Below are 23874 nucleotides of genomic sequence, written 5' to 3'. Positions count from 1 at the left end.
TGCCTTCCAGAAAAAGGAATTTTAGATACCTCTTGTTTCTGTCAACATTCTTTTTCTTCCTCTCGAGTGGCTGAAACAAAAGTATGCCTAGAACTTTTATTTACCTAACAGGATTGTAGCAAAACCAAAAGCTTAAAAGGTGAACACAAGGTGAATAGAAGATAGCAACATAGCAGAATTCCAATCTTGATTTTAGGAGCAGAACACCGATTTCAGGCTGAAAAGCAAGCTGATCTTAATACCTAGAGTCAAAAATTCTATTTTCTACCGTGAACCTTTCAACTCTGAGCAAAAGCCAAGCCACCCAAGGCACACAGGTGTTCCCAGCAGATAATCTGACATTTCCCCAAGGTGACACACTGTAAATATTTGTTTAACATTTATTTAGCTGAGAACCTGACAGTTGCAACAGAGAAAAAGAGGGCTTTGTCTGGCAGGGTCCCAATCTGCAAGCCCCACTGGGCAAAACACAAGTCCTGCAGATAACGGGGCCCATCGTTTCTGAAGGCAGTTAGGTGACTCCTTGCTGCTACTGGATCCATGGGAGTGTCAACACAACCCTCCCCAAGGCCCCCAACTGGATTCTCTATTATTACCAAAGCAAATATAAAAGTGTCCCTGAGAAAAGTTATGGTAGATTTAATTTTCTTCTATTTTCATAAGTTTTTAGAGCTCCTTTAATCAGGGCCATGGGCCATGAGTGAACCTGCCCCTTAATCTATGGGAAACTAATTGACCATAAGATGCTGGACTCCTTGTCCCATTTTCTCCACTAAGCTCTCACCAGTCAGTTTAAATATCTCTAGTGATAACTCACCATTTCCTGAAACAACATTTCATATATATACAACTTTAGTATCCATAAAGTTCTCACTTTAGTTAATTTAGAATTTACTTCTTTATGACTTTCAGTTCCTGGTTCCATTTTTGCCCTGTGGAAGCATAGAGAAAAAGTGTGCTCCCTCTCCCAGTCGTGGCCCAGGAGATTGGAGGGTGGCCACTGTGCACCCTCAGGGCCTCACATCTCCAGGTCCCCCAACTATTCTTCACATGAACAGATTCTGAACCACTATCCTGGTCATTTTTCTTTAAACATGTTTATCACTGTTTTGTTTCTGCTCTGTACATGAACCTTACATCTAACATTTTCAACTACAGTTGACCTAAAGTCTTTTTAACTGATGCATATGAGTTAGTATTAAAACAAAAGCACTGAACCACCAAGTCAATCCTCAAGAACAATCTAGTGTTTCCTCCTCTATTAGATCCAGGATTTTGACAGAAATGAACAAGAACAAGTTAATGTACTTTAGCTGGTTGTTCTGCCAACGGATGCTCACTCAGAAGGAAGTTAAATCATCTCTGGGAATACCATCCAACTCGATTCAAAGTTGTAATTATTTAACACACATATAGAATTTGATTTATGCATGAGTTTTCAGGAACGTATCAATTATACAAAGCAATGCACAACCATTATCAATGGAGTTTGAACTCCCATTTACCTAGACATTTAGGGGAGCTCCCTAATGGAAGAGTTTATTTATTGATCCATTTATTCCAACAAATATTTATTGAGCACCTACTATGTGTTGGGCACTGCTCTGAACACTGGGTATACAACAGTGTGCAAAGTCAGTAAGTTCTCTGCCATTGTGGTGCTTATAAAGTAAGACAGACAACATACAGACAAGCAAAAAGGGACACAGCCTTGCTGCAGTGTAAGATAACAGAACTACCGAGGGTGATCAGAGAATATTTCTCCACAGAGATGTCTTTTGAACAGAGGGCATAGATCAAGGGGATAGATCCATCCTGGCAAAGGGAACAGCATGTGAAAAGGAAGCTGGGGAAAGGTGGGCATTTTTGAGAAAGGTCAGTGCAGCTGTGGCAGGGTTGATGACACCAGAGAAGCAAGGAAGGTTTCAAAAGCCATGGCAAAAAGTTCAGCTTATAATCTAAGTCTAAGAGAAAGCCCTTGAATGGGTAGAGGCAGGGGAGTGACATCATCTGATTTGTGCTTTTATTTTTTTTCCCTTTCAGTTTTATTTAGACATAACTGACATACAGCACTGTGTAAGTTTAGGATGTACAGCTAATGATGACCACAATAGGTTTAGAAAATATCCATCATCTCATACAGATACAAAAGTAAAGAAATAGAAAAAAATATTTTTCCTTGTGATGAGAATTCTTAGGATCTACTCTCTTTAACAACTTTCATGTAATAACGTACGGCAGTGCTAATTGTGTTTTTATATCATAATGTTGACAGCTAAGTGGAAAATGGATTAGAAGATGAAAAGAATGAGAAAAATATGCAAATCTTGCATCTCTGAAAGAGGTGATGAAGTTTATACCCTCCCAGAAACTCACACACCATCTCTGACTACCATATCAATAACAGTACTATTTATATTTAATAATAATTTACTTACTGTTTATAACAATACTACTTATGGAGAAGTTACTGTGTGCTAGAGAGTGCAGAGCATATATGAGCACTGTATAAATCATTCTGTTTAATACACACAAACCAACCCTATGAAGAGGGTATTATCACTTTAATTAAACAGATGAGGAAACTGAAGGTCAGGAAGGCCAACTGAAGTGCCCAAGGTCTTATAATTGGCAATTGGCAGAGCTGTGGTTTGAATCAGGTTTCATCTGCCCCCCAAACTTTCAAGTGCATTCTCTGCATTTACCAGATTAATTTCTCTAGGCTCCAGTGAACATAATTATTTGGGGAAAAGCATAGCGCTTTTGAAGAAGTTCATTTGAAGAACCTCACTCAACCTCTTCCACAATCCTACAGGGATTGAGTACATGACAGAAAACTGTCCAGTAAATCCCAGGTTTGAGATATAATCTTTAATCTCTAGTCATTTAGCTAGATAAAGAATTTTTTTCAGATAATTTATCTATTTTCTTGACTAAAAAGTGGATAGCAGAACCTGACATATCTCATCTTTTTTTTGGACAAGTTCAATTAGGTCCTGCATGAGAAATACGGACCCCAAAATAGACGTATTAGCTAAACTTTGATCAGGACGTGATGATCCAGGTATGGTGCTAAATGCTTTAATATGAGTTATCTTAGTCAAAAATCAAAAAATATGGAACACTTCACAAATCTGCATGTCATCCTTGCATTGGGACCACGCTAATCTTCACTGTATTGTTCCAATTTAGTATACATGCTCCCAAAGCAAGCACTAGATAAGAATTTTTTATTTCATGTCTACAGATGTTAAGGATATCTGCTAAGCACCTAGGGTCAAATCAACACTCCAGAGGAAAAAAACCAATAGAAAACACATCCATTTTTAAATGTTAACGATTTATTTCATGAGCAAAGTTTCTCTGCAAAGTATTAGAGGATGTGAGTAGGGTGATGATGATCAGCAATATTTCCTGGGTGTCTTCCAGAAGCAAAGCCAAGGCGGGACCTCTCAGGCCAGTTAACCCCGCTTCAGCTTTGATAAATTCATAGACCTATTATTTCAACCCAGAGGGAAAGGGTGATAGCTACATATCAAAAGCATGTGGCTGCAATGTTTGCTTCCTCTTCCAAACACAGAGATTTTAAGTGTATCAAAAAGTCATCCAGGGCTTCCCTGGTGGCGCAGTGGTTGGGAGTCTGCCTGCCAATGCAGGGGACACGGGTTCGAGCCCTCGTCTGGGAAGATCCCACATGCCAAGGAGCGGCCGGGCCCGTGAGCCACAATTGCTGGGCCTGCGCGTCTGGAGCCTGTGCTCCGCAACGGGAGGGGCTGCGATGGTGAGAGGCCCGCGCACCGCGATGAAGAGTGGCCCCTATTTGCCGCAGCTGGAGAGAGCCCTCGCACGGAAGTGAAGACCCAACACGGCCATAAATAAAATTTAAAAAAAAAAAAAAAAAAAAAGAATGATCCATGCTTTAAAAAAAAATAAAAATTAAAAAAAAAAAAAAAAAGTCATCCAGGGGTTTCCCTGGTGGCGCAGCGGTTGAGAGTCCGCCTGCCAATACAGGGAACACGGGTTCGTGTCCCGGTCCGGGAAGATCCCACATGCCGCGGAGTGGCTGGGCCCGTGAGCCATGGCCGCTGAGCCTGCGCTTCTGGAGCCTGTGCTCCGCAACGGCAGAGGCCACAGCAGTGAGAGGGCCGCGTACCACAAAAAAAAAAAAAAAAAAAGTCATCCAGAAACATCTGTTATTCTCCTGGCCTAGGAATTGTTCATCTCTCTCTACCTACATGCTGATATTTTTAAGCTATTCCTTCTAGCCCACATATTTTTAGGGCTACCTGAATTGTTTATCAGTCAAATCTCTATATTTTGAGTTATATTTCATTGAATCAAGTTATGGATTATCCTGTATTATAAGATATCCTTTAATTATCCTGTATTATAGTCCATGATACACACACTTATTTTTTAATAAATGAAACACTTAATGAAACTGTTTAATTAAACTGTTAAAGTTCATTGTTATATAATATAGTTGAGTACAGTTGAGGTCTCAAAGGGACAGGTTAAAAACCATACTACTTATACATCCCACTCTACCTTTTTAAGTTAAAGTCTAAATGTTATTAAGTACCTATTTTCTCTAGGATGGAATATAAGCAATTCTCTATTATTTGAATAGTAGAGTAGTAGAGAAAATGAGTAGAACAAATGATCCAAAATAGTGAAATATAAGAAAAAAATGTTTGATATATAAAAATATAAGAATTATTTTCTACAATACATTTTACCTTTCTGAACTTATTTTACTTATTAAATTTAGCTTGCAGATCTCATGCACATGATAAATGAAAGCAGGAAGCACTGGTCTGAAAGTACAATCATAAAATTAAATATAATAATGAATGTAATAAAATGTAGGACAAGTCCCTGAATGATACCTGAAAATTGACTATAAATTATTACCCACTGTAACAGAAAATGGAAAACTCTCCTATGAGAGCATTTCTCAGGATGAACCAGGTCAGGAGAAAAACAAATTTTACCTAAAAGTACCCTGAAGACTCTGGGCAGCTTAACTAGAATTTTACAACTGATTTAGCTGAGAGTAGAGATTGAATTATCAGAAAAAGGATGATCAAAATGAGTTAAGAGTCCCCTGGAGGCTGAATGCACTCTCTTTCATTGTCTTATATGAAATTTATATCAGTATATATAAATTTCATGGTAAAGAGAGAACTTTCATGTTAAAGAGAGAAACTCTTTTATATAAGTATATAAATTTATATAAGTATATATACACACTACTGAGTCCATAGAGAAATTAAGGCAAAGAGATGTAAGTGAAATTGTTTGAAATTAGGGAGAAATGGAATCCAACTCCAGCAGCCTTAAGTATTCTACCTAATTTTCTTTTAATCCATGTAGTATCCTACATTTTTTCCAGAATCCTTCAATATTTAGCATATGTTAGAAATACTCTGTGCTCTCAATGTCATTAGTACTGCCCCTCCTTTCCAATTCACTGATAGCTATTGCTGACATTTACTGAGCTCTTCATAAAAACCCCTGCACTGTCATTTAATCCTCACGTGAACTTTGTAAAGCACAATGATTATCTCCATTTTACAGATGAGTGGGCTGAGACACGCAGCTCCAGAGCCTGTGTATTGAATGGCGACCCCCAAAAGGCACGTCCACGTCCTAACCTCGGGAACCTGTGAATGTGACCTTATTTGGAAAAATGGTCTTTGTGGCTGTAATTAAGTTAAAGACCTTGCGATGATGAGATCATCTTGGGTTATCTGGATGGGCCCTAAATCCACTGACAAGTGTCCTCACAAGAGCAGACGCACACAGACGAGAAGGCCATGTGAAGGTAGAGGCAGAGACTGGAGTGATGTGGCCACAAGTCAAGAGTGATTGAAACCACTGGAAGGAAACTGGCAAAGAAAGGAAGTGAGCCTCTCCCCGGGACCCTGGCACAGTCCCCACCAGACTTTGGACTTCTAGCTTCTAGAACTATGAGATAATAAATTTCTGTTTAAGCCACCCAGCTTGTAGTAATTTGTTATGGCCGCCCTAGAAAATTAAGACAATCACCACGCTATAATGCCACTGTTCTAGGAACATAAAGGGCCTCTCTACTACCATGCCATAGTTTGACTCTTCGGAAAGATCTAACAGAGTTTCTCTCTTTACCGTGAAAGTACCCTCTGCAAATGATTCTTTCAGGGGAAACATTTTCCTGAATGTGGTGTCTGTTAACAGTGCTGCTATACTTACTTCTACAATTCAGAATCTATTGTTTCTTTTCTACTCAGTTTTTATTTTACGGCAATGTAGGTTTTTTCCAGTTAAAATAATAAAAACCTTCTCTAGGTCCATCCACCTCACTACAAATAACTCAGTTTCATTTCTTTTTATGGCTGAGTAATAGTCCATTGTATATATGTGCCACATCTTCTTTATCCAGTCATCTGTTGATGGGCATTTAGGTTGCTTCTATGTCCTGGCTATTGTAAATAGAGCTGCAATGAACATTGTGGTACATGACTCTTTTTGAATTATGGTTTTCTCAGGGTATATGCCCAGTAGTGGGATTTCTGGGTCGTATGGTAGTTCTATTTGTAATTTTTTAAGGAACCTCCATACTGTTCTCCATAGTGGCTGTATCAATTTACATTCCCACCAACAGTGCAAGAGGGTTCCCTTTTCTCCCCACCCTCTCCAGCATTTATTGTTTGTAGATTTTTTGATGATGGCCATTCTGACCAGTGTGAGATGATAGTGAAGTCAGTCAGAAAGAGAAAAACAAATACTGTATGCTAACACATATATATGGAATCTAAAAAAAAATGGTCATGAAGAACCTAGAGGCAAGACGGGAATAAAGATGCAGACCTACTAGAGAATGGACGTGAGGATATGGGGAGGGCAAAGGGTAAGCTGGGACAAAGTGAGAGAGTGGCATGGACATATATACACTACCAAACGTAAAATAGATAGCTAGTGGGAAGTGGCCACATAGCACAGGGAGATCAGCTTGATGCTTTGTGACCACCTAGAGGGGTGGGATAGGGAGGGTGGGAGGGAGGGAGACGCAAGAGGGAAGAGATATGGGAACATATGTATATGTATAACTGATTCACTTTGTTATAAAGCAGAAATGAACACACCATTGTAAAGCAATTATACTCCAATAAAGATGTTAACAATAATAATAATAATAAAAACCTTTGTCTATTTAAAACTTTCTTTGTACATTAAATTAGTACAAATAACATGTAACCTATCTGTACTTAAAAATGCAATTCATTTTCTCATTACTACTCTGAAAACTTTCTAACATTTTAATTCAGAAAATAATTGATGTTATATATGATTATGTACTTAACAGTGCTTTGAAATTTTAAAAAACTGTATACTTACTAATTCAGATATTCCATAACATACTTTTATTGATTTAGTCTCACTGAAAATTATTACTTCAATATAATATAATATCGAAATTACATTATTTCAATATAATATAATATTGAAATTGTATTACTTCAAAAAGGTGGGAATGCGTTCAAAGGTACAAACTTCTAGTTATAAAATAAATAAGTCATGGAGATGTAATGTACAGCATGGTGACTATAGTTAATAATACCATATTGTTGGGCTTCCCTGGTGGTGCAGTGGTTGAGAGTCCGCCTGCCGATGCAGGGGACATGGGTTCGTGCCCCAGTCCAGGAAGATCCCGCATGCCGCGGAGTGGCTAGGCCCGTGAGCCATGGCCGCTGAGCCTGCGCGTCCGGAGCCTGTGCTCCGCAACGGGAGAGGCCACAACAGTGAGACGCCCGCGTACCGCAAAAAAAAAAACAAAAACATGTTGTATATTTGAAAGTTAAGAGAGATCTCAAAAGTTCTCATCACAAGAAAAAAAATTTGTAACTGTGTGGTGATGGATGTTAACTAGACCTATTGTAGTGATCACTTCACAATATACACATACATTGTATCTTTAGGTTGTACACCTGAGACTAATATAATGTTATATGTCAATTATACCTCAATTTAAAAAAAAAAAAGAAATGAGCTTACAAGACACATACACAAGTACACCGACTCACATGTTCGCCCCCACCCTCCCAAAAAAGAAAATTCTTTCTAATCCTATTCGATATTGTGCTGTACAGTCTCTGTTTGTCGCTCTGCATCTACCCTTCACCCTCCTCACCCTGCTCTGGGCTCCAGTGTAGACCGTAAGAATCACCCAGCATCTCACCCGTACCTGATTTAGATGAGATTTGGGACTTCTGAACTGATGATATTGGGATGAGATTTTGGATCTCATCTATTGCACTCATATCAATTGCTCACCCTTGCCCAATTGTTGTGGGTGAGTTCAGTCGGTAGGAGGCCCTGGCAGAGGAGAGGGCAAGAGGAGAGTGAGGTCAGGGCATCTATTCCTTCTTCTCTCTCCCTGCAGGACTGAAGGGCTGGCAGTGGCTGTGCCCCTCTGTCTCGAGTCACAGAACTTGGCTTGTCGGGAGACCCCCTGCCCACAACTACAGCTTTTTCCAGGTCTGCCTGCTCTTTGCCTCTTTCAAGTCTTGAGTAGTGGAACTGCATCGCATTATCATGAGACCCTGGTGCCTCTCATCCTTACTTGTTCTCTTAACCCTGCCCACACCCCCATAAATCGTCTCTCCAAAAAAATCTTTTCCATCGCCCTTGGAGTGTGCTGTCTTCTACCAGACCCTCAGCGAAACAGCTACTGACTACCCCAGCTGATAACCTCCATCTAATAGCCTGAATTCTTCCCATAAATCAAATTATCCCAGATTTCCCAAAAATGTCTACTTCAAAAGGATTACAACTGGTGTGGGATTTTTTTTTTCCTTTAACAACAACCAAAATAAAAGTGGGTAGCTCGGGATGATTTTGTTCTTCTCAGACATTTCTGCTACCACTGACTCTTATCACTGAATGCTTTTCATTCCAAAATACCTGTCATCACCATCACCGATGCACTCGGGGAAGGCAAGGCTGCAGCCAAAAAGCATGATATGTTGATAGCAACCAAGGCGATGGAGGTACATGAAGAACTTGAGGAACTTCTCCATTTCCATGTTTTTGACAATAGAGAGGAGAGGTGTCAGCGTGGTGTGGTAGGGCAGCATCTGACACTGGCTGTGAGTGATGTTCATGCAGGCACCTGAGAAGACAAGACAATTATGTTTAGGAAAAGACACATCAGAATTATATGTTTATAAACTCATTTGATATGATAGACTAATGTGTTCATACAATAAAATATATTCTGTAAGTCAGAATGATTATAGATATACAGTAAGGCACATACATACATAGCAGCATTATAATTGCCAAGATATGGAAGCAACCTAAGTGTCCATCAACAGATGAATGAATAAAGATGTGGGGTATATATATATATATATACCACGTCTGTATTGTATAATACGGGAAATATAACCAATATTTTATAGTAACTATAAATGGAATGTAACCTTTAAAAATTGTATAAAAATAAATTTTTTAAAAAGAAAGCAAGAAAAAAGTGTGTGTGTGTGTGTGTGTCTGTGTGTGTGTGTGTATGTGTGTGTGTGGTCATGAAATCAAGCTGCCAATACTCACAAAAGGATAGCATCTGTGTGCTGGGAAAATGTGTGGAAAAATACACTCTCACACCTAGCCAATGGGCAATCACTATTCTGGATCACAGCTGGGAAGGGCAATATGTATCAAAAAAATATTTTAAACATGCATAGCCTTTGACACTGTAATATTTCTAAAAATTTATAGGGAATTAATCATGGTTGTGCACATGGATTTATCTACAGGGATCTTCATCTCTGCACAGTTTATACTTTTTAAAAGATAGCAATCACCTAAACATTCAACAAAGGGAACTGGTTTAAAATATTATGGAACAAACAACAGAATGCTCAGCTACATGAAAGATGCCTTAGAAGACTATTAATCACATAGAATGAGACTTATAATAAATAAAAATTGCAAATCACAAAACAATATGTATACCATGATCCTGTCTTTAAAAATACACGATTATTCAAGGATTTCCAACCCTGCCCATGTTTAGGGTCAGCTCAGAGACTCTGACCTCATTTTCTTCCAAGCTGGCTCTCCCGAGCATTATCACCTCCATGGCCTTTCCTTCTCCTTCATGCCATAAATTTGCATGGTTGGCCAAAAACTTAAGGGCATGACATTTTTTTGGACCTCATCAAACTCATAATACAAAATGGGAAATAAAAGAATCAGAAAAGAAGAAAAATCCAGATTAAAATCTGTATATAGAACACAGATAGACATAAACATGAATTCAGCTTTGCATGAGGGCCGAGGTGGGGAGTTCGGGGCAAGTTTCACAAGTATGACACTCAAATCTTTTAGGAGGGAAGTTAAAATGCATTTCAGTTTGGGGAGCATTAGAGGCTGGAAGAAGGTATAGAGAGTAGACTTCAAAATGACACAATTATATGTATTGTGCTATAAGCAGAAAAGCTTGCTTAGAGGAGCTAAGAGTAAATTTATCTCCAACAAAAATATGAAACCATTCATGAAGAATTCAGTATCAAGAAAACATTTATTACAAATCAAGCTTGTGCCAGGCACCACAACAGGTATTCAGATCTCCTAGTTCAGAATTATCTCATTTTCACAACCCAGTAAAGTGATATCATATCTATATTACACATGAGGAAATTCAATATCAGAAACCCTAAGACATCTGCCCAGGAGTGCACAGCTATTATGTGGAAATTCCAGATCTTCAAACCTATGGTTTCTGAGAAATTTCCATTTGGAGCCACCCTAAGCTAATGCAAAGGGGGTTATGATGTGAAAAACAGTTCTTTAAGAAGTTAATTCCTAATGGCCCATGAAAGGAAGAGGCTAAAAAGCACATAGTGATATATCACATAGTCTGTATTTAAATGCATAGATAATATACCATGTATTCTGATCACATTATCATTCATTTTACATTGCATTATTTTCTTTAGGGGTCATCAGCTTTGGGGTTTATACACTTGATTATAAACCATATTTGGTGAGATGACCAACAGGCTCATTTACCCCACCAAGGCAAAGAAAACACAACACCGAGAGAGCATTTGAAAAATACATGATAATGAGGAAAATCATATTTTGGTTGGCTATACTATGTTCATGGCAGTGTGAGTTGCACAAAAGAGATTTCCTAATAGCAAATTCCCTTGGGAAAAGAGAAAATGATAAAATAATAGTCTGAAACCTTAAAATATGTCTCAAAATAATTGGTATGGACAAAAATAATAATGTCTTATATTTATAAAATGGTTTTCTAAAGTTTTCCAAACCACTCTTATTAGGATTATAATCTCTCATTATAAATGAAGAAACTAAGGCTCTCATAGGTATGTAGGTAGATAGAAAGGTGATGGATGGATGGACGGGATGGGTAGACAAATAGGTAGCCAGGGAGACAGACAAAAAGTGATTTGCAGGGACTACCCTGGTGGCACAGTGGTTAAGAATCCACCTGTCAATGCAGGGGACACGGGTTCAATCCCTGGTCCAGGAGCATACCACATGCCGCAGATCAACTAAGCCCGTGCACCACAACTACTGAGCCTGTGCTCTAGAGCCCGAGAGCCACAACTATTGAGCCCACGCACTGCAACTACTGAAGCCTGTGTGCCTAGAGCCCGTGCTCTGCAACAAGAGAAGCCACCACAATAAGCCCGTGCACCACAGTGAAGAGTAGCTGTGGTGTACCCGCTTGCAGCCACTAGAGAAAGCCTGTGCAGCCAAAGATAAATTAATTAATTAATTATTTTAAAAAGTGATTTGCAGACAGACACCCAGTCAGTAATAGAAGCAGGACTGATACATGTGTCCTCCACCTCTTAGGACAACATTCCTCCCACTATACCGCAGCTGTCGGTAGCAGAGCAAATGCCAAAGGAATTCAAGAGCAAGAATTCAATGTAGAGTGAACAATCAGGGAAGATTTAATGAAGAGGAAGAACTTGATTTGCTGGTTGAAAGGTATCTATGGTCTGGACTGGCAGAAGGGTTAAAAACTGAGAGAGAAGCATTGACATATATACACTACCAAATGTAAAATAGACAGCTAGTGGGAAGCAGCCGCATAGCACAGGGAGATCAGCTCGGTGCTTTGTGTCCACCTAGAGGGGTGGGATAGGGAGGGTGGGAGGGAGACGCAAGAGGGAGGGGATATAGGGACATATGTATACATATAGCTGATTCACTTTGTAATACAGCAGAAACTAACAACATTGTAAAGCAATTATACTCCAATAAAGATGTTAAAAAAAAAAAAAAAACAGGGTACTTAACGAGTGGTAGAGAAAAATTACTACAAAGACAGAATCATAATTGCATGTAACACAGAATGACCAAAACACTTGAATCTGGGCAGAAAGGTTCAACAAACTTAGCTGAGAATTTGCTAACAGCCAACAAATATAAAAGGGAATTACTCTTTAAGACTCTTGATTTCAGGCCTTTTATATTCAAGTAACTGTGTAAATTTCCTATCATTCCTACTGTCTCAACCTGTGTGTCAAATATTCTTTTTTCCCAGAATGTTCCATTGTCTTTGAAACATGTAACTCTAGTTTTGTATTTGTGCACATTCTCACGAGGGGCAAATGAGTTTTCATAAGTCAGTTACATGCTGGGCACCAGGCAGAGTCATTTCTCTGAGGTGAAAGGGAAGGGCACTTTTGGAAATGGACTCATTTGTTGCTGCTCCCTCTAATTTGGTTTTCATAGGGTAAAGAAAAGGGTGGAATGTTTGTTTTTCTTCCCTGAGAATTTACTACTGAGTCTAATAGAAATTAGAAGTCAGGGTTGCTACATAAGAATGTATAAAAAATACAATAGATGTAATTAACCATACCGTTCCTATAGACATCATAATGTGTCTTTTAAATAACAGTTACTTCAAATTGGGGAACTTGGGGAGGAGAAGTTAGAAACAGATCTGAAGAGCAAAATTGCTTCCAGATTCAATGGATTTCTGGTGAAGCAGAAATATTTATTCTAATTAGCTCTTAAGTTCTAAAACAGCACTACTAATAAGGCACGATTTAATAACAAATTTTCAGAGTATGCACTGATTACAAGATAGGTCCCAATTTCAGAAAAAAATTAAATATGAAAAATAAAATGCTGCTTGCATTTGAGAAGATGAGTTTTTGATTTTTTGTTTTCTTAATCTAAGTAGTTTCTAGATCAAACTGGGGCTTTCTCTACTTATATCACATTGCTAATACTTCTAGATGCAGTAATTAGGAAGGAAAGATGGGTCTGTTTTAAGAGCTTTCCTTATGTTCATTTGGAAATTATGATAAATTCTGTGTTGTCTACTTCTGGAATTAGGTAATGTGGAGTTAGAAATTAGTTTCTTATATGCTTTTTTTTAATGTAAAATTAACTTAAGAAACTTCTGACTTACACAGAATTTATTTCAACAATGGGTTCTTTTAAAAATCCATTAAAATCAAATAAAAATCATTTTTAAATAAAAGCAAAATAGTATCTAAACCATAATGATTATAACAGATAATAGTGTTATTAGACAGGAAAAATCTTCTTAAATTAAAAATCATGAAATATCAACTTTCTAAAGTACTTTGCTATCTTTTGTCTAATAACCTAACAGGAAAACTTGGTAACCTTTCTGACTTCCTATTTATGATTTCACACTTAATTGAAGGACTACTGGTAAAGATTCCACTGTAACAGGAGGCAATATTTTAACAGAGCATGGTTGGTTTGCCCTAACTTCGCTAAACTGACTTATTTTGACTCATGAATTTGCTTCACAGGATTTCCTCGTGGAGGCTTCTACATTTGTCTTACTTCCACATCCTGAGAATTCGATGGGGTTGTAAAGGAGAGTTCTCTGTACACAGCCCTTTTCAGTGGTTTGGGAAGAAAGTCATGGCAGGGTTGGCCTCTTCACACGTGTTCCTTTTCATTTCTGCCATCCGGTCTGTCAAATTTTGTTGTTGTTTTCCCAGATGATATCTTTTATTCCCACCTCTACAGTTTAAATCCCAGCCTTTTATGGTCATATCTCCCACTTTTATCTGAATATTTTTGCCCTCAATATTTACTGTAAAACTGTAACACTCCTGGCATTGTTCTTGGCCCTTCCACATACATTGGCTCATTTGCCCTCCTCGCAAGTTACTCAGTTTCACAGCTGAGGAAACAAGGTTAAGTAATTTCCCACAAGATGCACACAGCTAAACCTAAATATCCAACAACAGAGCCATGGATAAAGAGGATGTAGTATAGATACAATGGAAAATTACTCAGCCATAAAAAAAGAATGAAATAATGCCATTTGCAGCAACATGGATGGATCTAGAGATTATCATGATAAGTGAAGTAAGTCAGACAGAGGAAAATAAATATATGATATCACTTACATGTGGAATCTAAAAAAAATTGATACAAATGAACTTATTTACAAAACAGAAATAGACTCACAGACACAGAAAAAAAAGACTTATGGTTACCAAAGGGGAAAAGGTGGGGAGGGACAAATTAGGAATTTGGGATTAACATATATACACTATTATACATAAAATAAACAATAAGGACCTACTGTATGGCACAGGGAACTATATTCAATATCTTGTAATAATCTGTAATGGAAAAGAATTTGAAAATATATATATATAAAACACACACACACATACATAACTGAATCACTTTGTTGTACATCTGAAACTAACACAACATTGTAAATCAACTATACTTCAATAAAAAAAATTTTTAAGTTAAAGATTCACACAGCTAATAATGTCAAAGCTGAAATTCAACTCAAGTCATCCTAACCCAAATCCAAGTCTCTTTCCATCAACAGCTGTGTCCATAATCCAAACATTATAGTTGAAGACATTGTCTCCCCTGAATTTTTCTTTTTTTTGTTAAAGTTATTGTGACACAGTACTGCTCATTTTATTTTTACTTATTTATTTTTAAATTTATTTATTTATTTTGGCTGCGTTGGGTCTTCACTGCTGTGCATGGGCTTTCTCTAGTTGCAGTGAGCAGGGGCTACTCTTTGTTGTGGTGCACGGGCTTCTCATTGCAGTGGCTTCTCTTGTTGAGGAGCACGGGCTCTAGGCACCGGACTTCAGCAGTTGTGGCACATGGGCTCACTAGTTGTAGTTTATGGGCTCTAGAGCGCAGGCTCAGTAGTTGTGGCTCATGGGCTTAGTTGCTCTGCAGCATGTGGGATCTTCCTGGACCAGGGCTCGAACCCGTGTCTCCTGCATTGGCAGGCTGATTCTTAACTACTGTGCCACCGGGGAAGCCCCTCCCCTGAATTTCTACCACCCTCAGTGGGGCCCAATGAGATCCATGGAGGCAGGTGGGGTCTTTTTTACTACTCATTCAACAAATACTTATTGAGCTCCTACTCTGTGTCAGGCACTGCTCTAGGTGCAGAGCAAATGACATGATACAAAACAAAGTCCCTGCCCTTATGGAGCTTATAGTCTAGTCAGGCGAGACAAAAAACAAACAAATAAATATTGTCTGGCATTGATATACATAGTCATAGTCCTAATGCTCAGCAAGAAACAAAGAAGCAGATGTGCCTCTTTAAGGAGAGAATAATATCACAATAAATCTATTCTTACTAGGACAGGACAAAGGACTATTAGTTTTGAAAGTGAACTCCTTCCTTAAGAAATGTACCAGGGCTTCCCTGGTGGCGCAGTGGTTGAGGGTCCGCCTGCCGATGCAGGGGACGCGGGTTCGTGCCCCGGTCTGGGAAGATCCCACATGCCGCCAAGCGGCTGGGCCTGTGAGCCATGGCCACTGAGCCTGTGCGTCCGGAGCCTGTGCTCCGCAGCGGGAGAGGCCACAGCAGTGAGAGGCCCGCGTACCGCAAAAAAAAAAAAAAAAAAAGAAATGTACCAGAATTAAATATTCAAGCAGCACCAATATGTATTATAAAATTCAGATGCCAGTCTTTTGATTTCCAATAATTCATATTCATGCTCAAGCATTTTGCTTGTTGCATCCTGTCTTCATTGTTCCTATTATAATATTTAAGTTGTCATCATTTCATATTTACTACAGATTCACAGCCATCAAATAAGAACATCAAAGGGAAGCAAGTGCCTTCCCTCCACTAGATTAATCATAGCAGCTCAGTTGCAGGGGTAAGAAGCCACAGTAAAGGCCTGCTTCAGAGAACCCGCCTTCTCGGGGGACAGCAAAAGTTCCCATAAGCATCCCATTCAAAGTACTCCTGGGCCTCACTATAACATGATCCTAATTTGTTTTCATTATAACAATAGGACTGCCTGTTAAGATCTTGTCTATTTATGTGTTTATTCTCAGTATCCTTCCACATCCAAGTAGACACCTTGTCTTGTGACTAGAAACCACTGGATACCAAAGAGTATACACCCAATAGTTATTCACTGAATGAATGAGATTAAATGGAACAATGTCTTCACTACAAGATTTCTTATTGAACAAGATGGAATTAGACATGAAAAAGGCCAGTATATATGAGACCCTAGGGCACTAATGTTGATGGCTAATATTGCTACAAATATTTTTAACAATCTGTTCCCTAGAACTTACCACGGCACAGGGAACCATCCCATACTGTTCCCTCCACCAGACTGATTCCTATCTTGGACTCCACTCTGGACTATAGTGCAGTAGTTGAAAGTGAAAGAGCAGGAATTACCGTTCGATCCTGTAAAAGGCAAATGTCCCATTATCCTTAGGCATACTCAATTCTTCTAGCATGAGACCTCACCATAGTAGAGAAAAAAAAGGAAGTTGTGCTTACAAGCTGTAAAGGCTGGAGAAAGATGAATAGCTGAGCACCTTTATGCCAGAGCTGCAAAGAGCTCTGAGGAAAGTGTCGGTAAAAATGATCGCTACGGCTGCCAAGACTAGGCTCAAACACTGTAAGCTATGAGAGTTAAGTAAAAGCCAGCTACTCCAAGACTGAGACACAGAAGCCAAAATCTACCTTGAGCCTCGGTCCCACCCACCAGGCTGTGTGACCTTGGGGAAATTACTTCACGTCTTAAAACCTCCTAATCTGTAAAGTAGCAATAATGATGTGAATGAGAGGTTGTGAGGATCAAATTTGTCAACTGAGATAAAAAGCTTATCAAAGTCCTCATACTGCTGATGTTCAACTGATATTTCAACAGCATTGGTGTCTCCAGCAAGAAAAAATAATACGATTCAGAGAGAGGATAGGATGAGATGAGCTTACTTTGCAGTAAAAGCCTAAATAAACCATTAGTATCTATTCAAGTTCCCTCTTAATAAAAAACACACCTTAAATTTCATTTCCACTTATTGTTTTATAGTAAAATAAAACAATTTAAAGCTAAGGAAATAGATGAAAAAAATCCTTGAGTACTTTCTAGGCTGAATGTTTGCTAAGTATTTTATATACAGCATTTTATCTAACCCTCCCACAAGCCTATGAAAAAGCTGGTTTTATTCACATTTTATGGATATTGAGACAGATTCAATGAGGGTGAGAAAGTATTCAAGGTTACATAGATGTTAAGTTGTAGAGTTGAAATTAAAATCAAGTCATGCTGATCCCATAATCTGTTCCTGTCTACTGTATCATTCTGTCAAGATACCATTAATTTTAAACATCGTAAACTTACTTCATTCATTGTAAAATATTTAGATGAATCTCTTTGAATTCAAGCAATAGAGCTGCTTCTCCATGATTAGTAAGCACTAAACCTTCTCAAAGAAAACACTGAATCTGCTATTAAAAACAGGTTACCTGTCCTCACTGAGGGACGAATTGGATTGGGAATGCTTAGTGTCTATTCCTGGCTGTATTATGAAGTCCACCCAGGTCAGGACTACATCAGCAGAGTGAAATAATGAAGGTCATTCTCTAGTCTAGATAACTCACATGAAAAGTAACATTTTGCGAGAAGGATTTATGGGACAAACCAATTTAAAAGGATATCGTGTACATTGGAAGATCCGCAAGGGGGTTACAGTAGGATAAGAAGGAACAGAAAGTTACAGACAGGACCTCTCTATGAAGATCCTGGCTTTTTAACTAACTCTAAACATCTGTGAATCTGAACATATTAACTATTTTGTTTCTCATAAGAGAAAATCAAAGAGACAAAAGGCACACTTTCTTAATGAGTCATCTGTGACATTTGTAAAAAGTCTTTATAGACATAATCAAGGCATAGGTAAGCCAATGTCTTGCTAACTTACACTCACACAAAAAAGTTGAGTACCAAGGATAATGCTGTGTAAATTATCAGACTTAAGTAAGAACTAGCTACTCTTGCCAGGAGAAACATGAGGTTTAGGGTTTAATGTTCTCTCCACAGTTACATTTATTCCAGACCTAACATTTTTAATGCAACCTCAAGCCTCTTGGTGAAGTCTTTTGCCAATCTTCAAGCTTTCACAGTCGATATATATATATAAATATATATCTCATTCTCTCCTGTCATTCATACACACATCCATACCACCTGATTCTAAGATGTTTAAATGGTAGCTAAATGCTCATAACTTGATGGAACTCATTCATTCAACAAATTCAATGCTTTGACACAGTGAGAGGCCTATATTTTATTGTAAATTGATTATTCACATCCCATAGAACTAAGTAAGATGTAACATTTCAGCTGTCACATCTCCATCTACCAGTCATTTTTCATTAATTTTAAAAGAACTAGATTGTGTCCCCATATAATTATCTATCTTAGGATTATGAATGATTGAATAATAAAAATAATTCAAATTTATATGGTGCTTTCAAGTTTGTAAAACACCTTTCCCATACTCAGTATGATGGTTCCACAGTCTGATTCAAATTCTCCTTTATTTGTCTCTATTTATGTGGCCTTTGACAAGTTACTGAAATTCTCTGTTTATCAGTTTCCTCATCTGTAAAATGAAGATAAAAGTATCTGTGTTTTGGGGTTAGTGTCAGGATTAAATGGTATTTACAAATGCCTATCATTAGCACATATGATAAACTATAAAAGTGTTTGCTATTATTATTATCTCATTTGTGATTCACCGAAACTGTGAACTAGACGGGAGAGAGATTTGTATCTATGTTATGTAAGTAGGAATACTGAGACAGAGACATTAAGCTTTCATTCTGTGCTCTTCCTATATATATAGGATCAAAATTCAAGGTTTCATCAATTGGTTTGGCTTACTTGTAAAATAAAATAATGCTGAGTATTATTTTTTAAAACACTCATTGTTTAAAAACATTAGTTATTCATTGAGAAAATATTTAAGTCTCTATTAAATAAAGGCACTGGGCTTGGTGCTGTGAAATTAAAAAATCAGAACTTGAAATTAGACCACATTTTATTTATTTAGCCAAATTGTACTTTAATACAATTTATTTTATTTTATTTATTTAGCCAAATTGTACTTTAATACATATGAAAATTATTTGTTTTTTAATACCAAGAATGGTACAAATAAATTCTATAATGATGAGAGTATAAGAAATCACTTAGTGGTACATCATGTTCATTGATGTCAGAGTTTATTGTAAAAATCATTACCTCACTTGTGGGTAGTTTTAAACTTCGCTGTTCAAAAACATAATGAGATTTCAGTGGATTTCCCAGCCCTATGTAGTTTTATTGGGAATCACACTTCAGGTTTAGTAACAGTCAAAACTTAAGTAACAGAAGAATAAATGACAGGGCAAACCTGCATACTAAGGTCTGTATTCTACCAGCTAGGTATTGTGATTCTTAATAGATTTATAAAATGCTCACTCAGATAACCCTTTTTAACCCAGAATGCACTAAATTTAAAATCTGTAACAAGTCAGACTCAAGTTGAGCTGACATTTACCTTTTTATTCTCTGAATTTACAAAGGAAGATTTTACAGGGTATAAGATCGTAAAGGACGGTGTGTTCTACATACTCAAAAGGAAATTTTTTTTTGGCCACACCCATGGCATGTGGGATCTTAGTTCCCCAACCAGGGATAGAACCCGTGCCCCCTGCAGTGGAAGTGCAGAGTCCTAACCACTGGACCGCCAGGGAATTCCCTCAAAAGGAAATGTTTACAATAAATTTCTAGTACTATTTTTTGGAATGCATATGACATACTATTTCTTTTTAATAAATATACCTTTTATCTTATGACAAGGCAATGTAATATTAGAAAGCAAAACATGAGCAACCACTCAACAAAAAAGAGGGAGGGAGGAGTGGAATGGTTCTTATTAGTTATATCCTCAGCATTACCTCCCCATCCTTAACTAAATAGCAGCCATGAAGTTTGGGAGGCCTTTCCCTACCCCCAGCTCCAGGTATGGGTCCTGACTGGCCAATGACAATCAGCTCATGGCATTGCCTGGCACTGTGCTTAGTTCAAGGGCAGATAGGAGAATGAAGTTGGCCCCATCACAGTAAAAACCCAGGAGTAGAACAGGCTGCATAATTTAAGCATACTCCGGATAAAATGAAAATGAGGGGTCCCTTGGTCAAAAATTATTTTTATATTATTTTATTTATTTATATCATTCATAACATTTATATTTATATTATTGCTAATAATTTGAACAAGGTGACAGCATAACATTAAACAGAGTATGGAGTCCGTCTATGCTCAGGGCTCTGTGCAATGGCACAGGTCGGCATGCTTAGGAAGCCGGCTGATCATCAGAGAAGAGTCCTCCCTCCAGGAACCTCTACAGCTCTCCACATAGGGACATTTGAGCAGCAGGCCCAGGATCTCTCTATAACTTTTGGTAAGAATTAAAGGTGATCAGTTTACGAATGTTGGGGCCTCTGATTCTGAGGACTTCTGTTTTTGTATATGACTTGAACATGTCAGAGGCAGAGATAACCAAACACACAAGCAACCCTGGCTTTGTCCACACATTCAAGCACTGCATAAAAGGAGTGCCTCTTCCTGGGAAAGCAGATGTGTCTGCACATTGCATTTCACCTCCAACTTGCAGAGTCACACATTTCTCCAGGGAAACTGCCCACACTCGCGACTGGTGAGGGGCCCATGCTCTGTCCTTCTAAGTAGCCGCTTCTCTCCCAAGGTTAGCAAGGACGGAAATCATGGTCTAGTGCCAGTGTTCCAACTACTGTGCTGAAATATTTGCTGCCTTATACCTGCTTCTAAATTATAGTGTACAGAGCAAGGCTAATCTATCACAAATCGGTCATTTTGAGTCCTTGATACATAAAGAGTTTCTCAAAAAAAACATTAATGACTATATTGTATCTTCACTATGGATCGATTAGGGGAATTTGGTCAGATTAAAGCTGAAGACATTTGTTGGGCATTAAAGATTTTCTTCTTTATCAAGAAGATATTAACAAGAACTTTGGACTAGTTTCTTCCGAAGTGTTACCAACTATAGTAGATAATATCAATACATTTGTCAGATGATAAAAAATAGGACTGTGTGTGAAACCTGGTCTTGAAAAATATAAATTGTGAAACATCTCCACTCCCTGCCTTTTTCATGTTAGGATGGAAATGAAAATAACTGGAATAGAGGGCTCTGGGATAATTAAGCCAAAAAAGAGAAACATGGGAAGTTTAAACATGGAAATGAATGTACAGAGTTGGAATAGCAAAGAAGCAGAGTCAAAATGAGTAAGGCTGCCCCAGATTCAAATGGGGCAGATATAATGTGAACCTAGAGAGGTGGAGATCTGAAAGGTGAAATGGAAGGCAAGAAATACCTGACACAAGGGGGCAATGTTGAATCAATTCTGTTTCTGGAGACACTATAATTTTTTCCTATAATTGAGAAATTTTTTATTATGAATTTTAATAATAATGAATTAAATATTTAATATAGGGTTTAACATATTGGTCTATAAAGACTTTGCTTTCTCTAGGTGATTTTCCTAAAACCATGAAGTACAGTATTTTAATTACAAACTAGTTAATATCAAAATTCCTTTGTGCAAACAGTACAGAGAGCAGCCCAACTCTCGATTATGGGAGCAAGTTTAAACTCTACTACAAATGGCACTAGAAAAAAAACACCTTATAAAAGATTCTGAGAAAATTGATCATATGTTGATAAGGTGAAAGAGGGCACATGTGCATTCACTGTACTAGTCTCTCTACTTTTGTGTGTGATTAAAAATTTCTGTGTAAAATGATTTTTTTTAAAGAAAAGATTCTGAAATATTGTTAAGTAAGTAATCTGAAAGCCCACCCATTATAAACCTCCACAAATTTTTGGTAAAATAAAACAAATGTTTTTACGTAAACAGCTGAACTCTCCATAAAGAAAGGGAAATCTCAAGATTGCAGAAATGCAACAGTGAACTGAAAACAAGAGCAGTGAGTATGTGAGATGACATCACAGGAATGAAGAGCACATGGGTGAACATTTCATGAGCAGATATTGTAGTGGCCCTGTCTTGGAGGAAGTCATCAGTCTCAACAAAGAGATGAGGCTTTGAATCCATAGGAAGTACAAATAGGAACCGAGCCCCCCCCCCCCCCAACACACACACAAAAAGCAGGAACTCAACTAGCTCAGCCATATGATGAGGGAGCTTGTCTGACTCTGCCTAGACTCTGATTTGACAAAAATCTTTCTCTGGACGCTTCTTACTACAGCTCTGGCGCTCCCATGGGTTTGAATTTACAACTACAAATGTGATCCAAGAATCCCCCAAGCCAAAAGTTAACATAAAAATTGGCCCTGGGACAGTGATATCTTGGGGTGACTGGTCAAACCAAACACAAAATTGTCCTAAGTGACATACCCTGAATCCAAAAAAGTTTATAATCTAAAGTCATAAAATAAACAGAAAACAATTCACTAGGGGAAGGAATAATAATAATCATTAGTCACAACCAGCAGCAATAATTGAAGTCTGAGAACTTCAGACAATTGAACAATCTGACAGAGGCTATAAAAACAAGTATGAATAAAATAACTAAAGACAAAAAGGTAGTAATTAAAACCATTTGAAAAAAATGACACACTATAAATGAAGAACTAGAAGATTCAAAAAGAAACCAAATAGAACCTCTAGAAATGAAAAATATGTATGAACATAATTTAATTAGCAATAATCATGCCTTGGATAAACCTCATTGGCTATGATACTGCCACTGCACAAAGCTGAACATTATAATTTAAAACTCAGTGAATAGATTAAAATAGAATATTAGATACTGCTGAAGAGAGAACTAGAGAATTAAAAAATAAATCTGAGAAAATACACCAGAATCCAGCACAGAGATTTATAGAGGATGGATGAGAATGTCCAACATAAGAGTAATTAGAGATCCAGAAAGAGAGAATAGAAAATCAGGAGTGAGGATATATTCATAGGATTAATAGCTGAGAACTCTCCCAAACTGAAGAAAGATCTGAATCCTCAGATTCAAGAAGCACACCTTCTAGACAAGATATATAAAAAGATATCTACAATAATAAATGCTGGAGAGAGTGTGGAGAAAGGGGAACCCTTCTATACTGTTGGTGAGAATGTAAATTGGTATAGCCACTATGGAGAACAGTATGGATGTTCCTTTAAAAACTAAAAATAGAGTTGCCGTATGATCCAGCAATCCCACTCCTGGGCATATATCCAGAGAAAACTCTAATTCAAAAAGGTACATGCACCCCAATGTTCATAGCAGCACCATTTACAATAGCCAAGACATGGACACAACCTAAGTGTTTATCAAAAGATGAACGGTACAAGAAGATGTGGTATACATATATACAATGGACTATTACTCAGCCACTGAAAAGGATGAAATAATGCCATTTGCCGCAACATAGATGGACCTAGAGATGATCATATTAAGTGAAGTAAGTCAGACAGAGAAATCCAAACATCATATATCA

General features: G+C 37.8%; 1 protein-coding gene, 1 non-coding gene and 1 pseudogene across 2 annotated transcripts in view; all 3 read right to left on the bottom strand.

Annotated features, from left to right (window-relative positions):
• The window catches only part of CORIN (corin, serine peptidase), a 247920-nt gene that overhangs the window by 167658 nt on the left and 56388 nt on the right, over window positions 1-23874 (bottom strand). The window contains exon 4 of the mRNA XM_069540711.1: window positions 8947-9154. Within this exon, the coding sequence (XP_069396812.1) occupies window positions 8947-9154 (208 nt within the window). The remainder of the gene's footprint in view (window positions 1-8946; window positions 9155-23874) is intronic.
• LOC132426397 (U6 spliceosomal RNA) lies at window positions 3111-3216 on the bottom strand. The gene has a single exon (XR_009519691.1). It is a non-coding gene; the product is annotated as a U6 spliceosomal RNA (small nuclear RNA).
• Window positions 23032-23141, bottom strand: LOC132426373 (U4 spliceosomal RNA; annotated as a pseudogene).

Source organism: Delphinus delphis, chromosome 5 (assembly GCF_949987515.2).
Source record: "Delphinus delphis chromosome 5, mDelDel1.2, whole genome shotgun sequence".
In the NCBI taxonomy this organism is placed as follows: Eukaryota; Metazoa; Chordata; class Mammalia; order Artiodactyla; family Delphinidae; genus Delphinus; species Delphinus delphis.
The sequence above is the reverse complement of the archived record's forward strand: the minus strand, read 5'-3'. Positions and strand labels throughout refer to the sequence as shown.